This window comes from Octodon degus, unplaced genomic scaffold, assembly GCF_000260255.1.
Source record: "Octodon degus isolate 3935 unplaced genomic scaffold, OctDeg1.0 scaffold00140, whole genome shotgun sequence".
NCBI lineage: Eukaryota > Metazoa > Chordata > Mammalia > Rodentia > Octodontidae > Octodon > Octodon degus.
In genome coordinates this window covers 2,990,002-2,997,009 of record NW_004524716.1, presented here as the reverse complement: position 1 = coordinate 2,997,009, position 7,008 = coordinate 2,990,002, and the positions used below count along the sequence as shown (strand labels likewise).

At 51.5% G+C, this 7,008-nt stretch overlaps 1 protein-coding gene across 1 annotated transcript in view; it reads right to left on the bottom strand.

Moving 5' to 3' along the window:
* The window catches only part of Tspan2 (tetraspanin 2), a 46,069-nt gene extending 39,687 nt beyond the window's left edge, over positions 1-6,382 (bottom strand). Inside the window, exon 1 of the mRNA XM_004641666.2 lies at positions 6,235-6,382. Within this exon, the coding sequence (XP_004641723.1) occupies positions 6,235-6,303 (69 nt within the window). The 5' untranslated portion in view covers positions 6,304-6,382. The remainder of the gene's footprint in view (positions 1-6,234) is intronic.
* Positions 6,383-7,008: the final 626 nt, after the last annotated feature.

Genomic DNA, 7,008 nt, shown 5'->3' with positions numbered 1-7,008 from the left:
CATATTCACTGTAAGAAAGACAGCTTCTTTAATAAGTGGTGCTGGAAAAATTGGCTTTTTATATGCTGAAGGCTAAAACTATACCCATGTCTCCTAAACTTTAGGCACTAAATTAAAATTGAAATGGATCAAAGATCTAAATATTAAAACAGGAACACACCTGTTGGAAAAGAGAACAGGTAGGAATCCTGAAGACACACATGTAGGCAAAGACTTCATGAACAAAACCCTGATTGCACGGAAATGCTACAAAGAAACCACAAGTGGGACCTCATCCTATTAACTGTCACTTATAAGGTAGGGGAATAAAGGTTATTATTATTAATATTATTATTTTGGTCATACATGTCTGTAGACCCAAAGATGCTTCAGGGATCATGTTCTAGAATAATACAGTGAAAGGCAGTAGATGATAGTAATTCTAGAAATCATCAAATATCAGAGTGAAAAAGAGAAAAACATCAATCAATAATGGTAAAGCAGGGGCTGGTGAGATGGCTTAGTGGTCTAAAGCACCTACTTAGAACAAGCTTAGCAAGCACAGGGACAGTGGTTCAATCCCCCAGCACCACATGCCAGCCAGCCCTGCCCCCTGGTGGGCTGAGCTGGCCACACACACACACACACACACACACACAAATAAATAAATAATTTAAAAAAATAATGGTAAAGCAGTCACAGGAATTAAAAGGACTGCCCAAAGCAAACCAAGTCAGGAGGGGACTCCCAGCCCCATCCAGAAGCAAGCACCTCTGCGAGTCTCTGACCTCAAGCCACATCAAAACGGTGGTTCTCAGTGTAGCCCTAAAGCGCCACCCTCCTCCCTGGTGACTAATCAGAATGCAGACTGACTGAGTCAGGGTACAGAATAGAACACCATCTCCACGCAAAGCACATTGAAGTTGAGAGGCAGTGACCGCCTAAGGCTTTCCCACTGCGCCCCGTGACCTCCCCTGGGCAGCACAGAGGCAAAGCAGAGAAGCAGAAGCGGTCTAGCCCTGCTCAGGGCACACGACCGACCATCTCAAGAAGAAAAGACTAGAGAGGGAAAACCAAAGACTGAGTAGAGGCCCAACACCTTGTGATCTAGGATTGTGTCCTAATCGCCTTGGAGCTGCCAGCTCTTAGCAGGATGACAGGCCCACAGTCGGGATTCACGTTTGCTGAGTGAATGGATTGCAGAAGAAGGACTCTCCTTTTGACTCCAACCATGACACACCACAAGACTTTCTTCTCTGATTAGTTAGATGTAGGATGCATCCTGCTGACCTTAATGAGCCCCCTGGATGCTAGAACCTACTCATACTGCTAGTATTTAAATTTAACTATTACATCTATCTTACGTTCTCAAGACTCTACATGTACTCACATGATATTACCTCACACCTACCAATTCATTGTATCTGCACAAAGATTGATGTGGGTCTCTTTTCTGGCTGGCTCAGCTCACCCTGTGGGAGGGACTTGCATGGCATGTGGTGCCAGGGAACGTTGGTCCCCTGCACCTGCCTGAGCTTGCCTAAGCAGGTGCTTTGGACCACTGAGCTATCTCGCTGCCCCCTGATGTGGGTCTTAATTAGGCCCATTTCACCAGTGAGACAACGAGGCTCAAAGAGATGAACCAACCTGCCCAAGATCCTGTGTGTGTAGTGGATCCAGGAATAAATTACGGCAGTGTGGCGGCAAGTCTAGGCTTTGAATTACTGTATCTGAATTGCCACTCGGCACAGACCTGTCTGAGGCTGTCCCGACCACCAGAGCTGCAGCTCTGGCCCCTCCTGACTGGCCTTGTCCTAGAGTCCTTGCTCCTCTCAGCAAGCAGGGTCTCTCTTGTCCACCCTAGGGGAGGCTCACCATGCAGCTCTCTTCCATTTTGACAGGAATCAGGAATGAAGACCTCTGAGGCTAAGGAACGTTCCCACCTGCATTCTGCAGTGGTCTAAGGAGACTTTTTAAATAATCCAGTTGTTTGAACAGATGACTGATCTGAAGATTCCATGTGCAGTAAGTTTGAGAAAGGGGGAGGGAAGCGCTATAAGATTCATCCGAGTCAAGCTCCTCCCACGCCAGCCAGACTCTGTGTTTCTCACAAGCACCTGCCAGCCACGACCGAGTGGAAAACGCGGAGCTGTAGTACTAACGGTGAGAAGAAAAGAGAACAACTTCAAACTGGCCATATATGGGATGTGACTTTCAACAAAGCACAGCCCTGCTTCCTGTTGGGCAGTGACACGGAGCAGCTCAGAACAGCACAATGAAAGGAAAATGCTGAGCAGACAACAATAAACGGAGGAATAAACAGGGCCCAGGTTTTTCTTTAAACCAACATATGTGGCTGGGTGGGTTGTAGTGTTTTATTTATATTGCCATGCAACGGAGGAAAAAAAAAAAAAAAAAAAAAAAAGAAGGTGAGCTCAATGAAAGCCATCTGATTGCAGGGCCTGACAGATGTTAGGAGGGTTTCTGGTAGACATTAACCATGATATTAGAAATTAATTTAGTAGTCAATGGCTAGGCTTGACTTTTGTTTTAAAAATTCAGGGGTGAAGACCGTCAGTGGCCCTAGGCCAGGTAGTGCTCTGCTGGCTCTGGCAGGAGCTAGCTGAATGTTTAGAAATCCAGGAGCAGAGCTGAAGGAAACTTAAACTCAGCTGCCAAGAGAAGGCTGTGAATCGATCCGTGAATCACAGATCAGAAAACACACCGGCTGTCTCTGTGCCTGCTTTTTCCTGACTGGCCAGGAGGCGTTGTCACCAGGGGGAACCTTAGCTTCAAAAGGCAGGACCTAAGGGTGTGTGTACTTTAAGTCGTGGCCAACCAGGGAAAAACAGTGTCAGAAGCTAGGGTGGAGCTTTTCTGTGACCAGATTCCTTCAGTGGCAGGGAAGGTGGATAGCTGCGTGCTTTATTTCACACAAGTGTGTTTCTCCAAGTCTTTAGACACTTGTTTCAGTTTGTTCCTTTGGTTGCGCTGGTAGACATGGAAGGCCACCTGCGTCTGCTGTGCTCCTGCCACCTGAGCAGAGGAGGTTCAGGGCTGGATCTCTGGAAGCAAAGGGTCATGGCTAGGAAGGGGCAGGCAGAGGCGGCCAGGTCTCCAGATGACGCTAAGGACTCATTATCTGTGCTAATCAGAAAGCTCTTCATATTGACTTTTCTAATCTGCAGCCTCCCTAATTCAGTCTACAGATATTTATTGATTATTTCCTATGTGCTGAGCTCTATTCTAGGAGCTGAGCTATAGCTGTGAATGCAACAGAAACAAACGCTTGCTTTTAGGGTGCTCTAAGTTCTGGCAGGGAAAAGTCTCAAGTACAATTTGAGAAGACAATGTGTAGTTATCGCCATCTGAAGCCAGGCTGAGAGTCACTTGGCACACACATATGCTACTTGCAACACGAAGGGAGTCAGAAGAGAGAGCTGACATTTATTGAATGCCTCCTATGGGGCAAGCACTTGATAAGGAATAAATTCCGGCAGTGTGGTGCCAGCACCCACTTTGTAGGCTTTGAATTCCTGCATCTGAATCGCCACGCTGCACAGGCCTTTGCAGAAACACCTGTGTGCACTTACTGCCTACGAGGCCCACAGAATGGTGAGGTTAGATGCTTGGGCTATTGCTTTCAATCCTCTCACCACCTCTATTTCTCTAGGTGCATAGAGGAGAAAGCAAGTGCAGGAGTAAGAACAGCGTGCTGGAGCACCACCTGCTAGACGTCTCTACACTCAGGCCTGCCAGAGTCAGCCTTCAGGTAGTGGTACACAGTCCCCTTGCTCTGCTCCTCCGGTGGTAGATGCTGGGGATCACCTTTGCTCAAGTCCATTCTACAGTCTTTAAGAGTCAGCCCTCTCTCTCCTCGGGAGGCACTTCCAGGCTCCTCACCACTACTTTGAGCAGTTCTCTGAGCTCCTTAATCAGATCATACATAGAGTGTTTCTGACCTCAGTGGCTAACAGATGGAGAACCTCAAACTTGCTTCCATGCTATTTCCCTTCCTTGCCGTGTTTTTGGCCAACAGTGTGAAATGCGTCACTTGATTATACCCTTTTCTTGTTATTCTATATGCATTGGTCTCATTTCCTCAATTAGATTAAAGGTGTAGGGAACAGTGTACTAGAGTTGTAAGTGGTTATATGTTTAGTAATGGTTGAACAGAGCTTCTCCAACTTGCGTGTGGATCAGAATTCCTTGGATGGCCTGTTAAAATAGACCACTGGTCCCTTCCCTAGAGTTTCTGACTCAGCAGGTCTGGGGAGGGCTGGGAATGTGCATTTCTAACAAATTCCCTGGAGATGCTGATGCTGCTGGACTAAAAGCCACACTTTTGAGAACTCCTGGTTAACTGAAGGCACCCAAGTATTTAGAGCCAGCGGGCAGGGTTTGAGTCTCATTTCTTCCACTCTTAGGTGTGCAACCCAAAGAAGCCTGTTTCCTCATCTATAAAAATGGGAGTAATAGTACGCTTATCAGTACTGTCATGAGGATGAACTGTAATCATGAATTTAATGTGGTTAGTGCTGTCCCTGACACATCGAAAATATTCAGCAAAGGCTTCCAATTGTCCCTAGAAAGGTTGGCACAACATCAGATATTAAATAAGCACCAAAGCAAGCCTAATAACTCCTTTTTCAGGCTGATATATGTATTTGTATGGACCCAGAATAAAGGGTGTCATTGTGGTATGATTTCTATAATTAACAGCATTTTAGCCTCTGTGTGTGTGTGTGTGTGTGTGTGTGTGTGTGTGTGTGTGTGGTACTGGGGGTTGAACTTAGGGCCTCACACACCCTAGGCAAGGCCTCTACCTCTGAGGTATGTGCCCAGCTTGTTTTAAATTTTATTTTGGGATAGGATCTTGCTAAGTTGCCCAGGCTGGCCTGGAACTTGTGATCCTTCTGCTTCAGCCTCTCAAGCAGCTGGGATTACAGAGTGGACCTCCAGGCTTGGGTTAGGTTTTACAGTTAAGTCAGACTACTACAAAGTGGGATGGGGAGAGGGCTTAAGAAGTGCCCCTTCCCTGCGAGCGCCCTTGCAGTGCAAAGTCTGTGGGCAGTGAGCCTCCTCCACAGTGTTTAGAGCCAAAGGAGCTAAAGATGGCCTTTAAAGAGCTGGGAGTTGCTGGAGTGGCCCTGGCGACAGGACTAATGGCTTGGCAGGCACGAACTGGATCCCCTCATTCAATAATTAATTACTTGCGGTTCTGGGAAGACAACCTCCTCAGAGCAGACAAGATAACCACCTCCTCCAGCCCAGGGGTTTTAAAACACCCAGGCCCCTGTGGGTCTTTCCCCCACTTAGGAACCCTTCCACCCCAAGCCGACTTGCATTTTCCCTCAGGGTCTGTCCGAGTAGTTTTACAGGCTGTCCTTCTCCTAAGAAAGCGCTAGAGAGAGTGAGCAGAAAAGCCCATGTTCAGACCTTTCTCGCAGTTCTCCGGGGCCTGGGACAGGGTGTCCAGGGAGCTTGGGGTGGTCCAGTCTGAAACAGCCCTAATAGTGTGCGAGCAAAGGTCACTGCCCTGTCTCTGCGAGCTGCTGTCCCCAGAATGTCGTCGGCTGAACAAAACGCTGCAAAGTTGGATGAGATCACCTCCGGGGCTTTAGTATTGAGCCAGGCTGTGGCTGGGCGAAGGCTGCGGAGCGCTGCTTTTTGGAAGCTCCCGCCCCCCACCTCCACAGGGAAGCACCCACCCCCTCCTCATCCCGCGCAACCTTCCCCTAACGCCCAGACAAGGACGACTCTTCCCACCTCCCGCAATTTGCATCCCTCCCCCATTTCCTAAACACATCCCCAGGGGCAGGTGCTGTCCGCACACTCCAAATGGGGCGCCACCCAAGGCGGCCCCACGGCAGGGGTTCCCTCCCAAGTCCGGGGCCAGGCCGCCAGTCGGGCGGGGAGACGGGCGTGAAGGGGGTGTGTGCACCGAGGCCACGTCCTGCGACAGCTGGGGACCCGCACCTGGCGTCAGTGCCCAGGCAGAGGGTCTTCTGGGGAAGAACAGACCAGATCGCCCTTCTCACCGGTTCTCGCGGCTCATCCTTCTCTCTCCGACCTCTCGGCCTTCACCCGTCCCCTCCCTCTTTGTCTGCCTTTTCGCCTTCGCCACTCTCGCACCGTGCGCTCTCGCAGAGGCAGGCTGGGCGCCGCGGCAGCCCCCTCCCGGGAGACCCTGGCCCTTCCCTTCCCTGCCCTTCCCTGCCCTGCCCGTCCCGGCCCTGCCGGCTGGGGTCTCACCCAGAAGAGCAGGTTGAAGCCGAGCAGCAGGTACTTGATGCACCGCAGGCCGCCGCGGAAGCGCCCCATGCTGCGGCCCCGGCGGCGGGCTCCAGAGTCCCCAGGCCCGCTCCACGAGCCGGGGCAGCGTCGGGCGCCGGCGGGGAGGGCGGGTCGGAGCGGGTCGGGGGCGGGTCCGGGGGCGGGGCCTGGCGGCCGGGGCGGGGCCTCGGGGACCCCAAGCGGCCAGCCTGCAAGTGGTAGGAAGCCGTGGGAAGCCGTGGGAATGCAGATCCCGGGACCAGGGACCCCATTCCTTCCTCTGGATGCGTGCAGCACCTTTTTTTCTCTTCCGTTAAGTCCCCGAGCATCTGCGAGGAAGGTGCGTCGGCCTGGGACGCGGGACCATAGTAATCCACCCCCGGTGCCCTGACTCCTCCGAGGTCTGCATCGGTGGTGGAGGGATGAGGACGCGGCCTCGGTGGCTATGGAAACCGAGGATGGTGAAGGATGGTGACTTCGGGGAGAAGAGACGAGTAGGACCGTGGAAGGCGCCCGGCCGTTATCTTCTCAGGCCGCGGAGGCCGATGCAGGGGACCCTGCCTCTGCCGCGCTCCTGCCAGACCACTGTTACCTTAATAGGCAAGGACTGAGGAGTGAGAGAGCTGCCGGCCTCCCGTGCCTCCTCTGCACCCCGCCCTGCTCCCCTGCCCAGGAGAGGAGTCAGACTGCTCACATCCTGCGGATTCCACCGATGGGAGGACTTGAAAGCAATCCAAATTCTCAGGGTCTTAA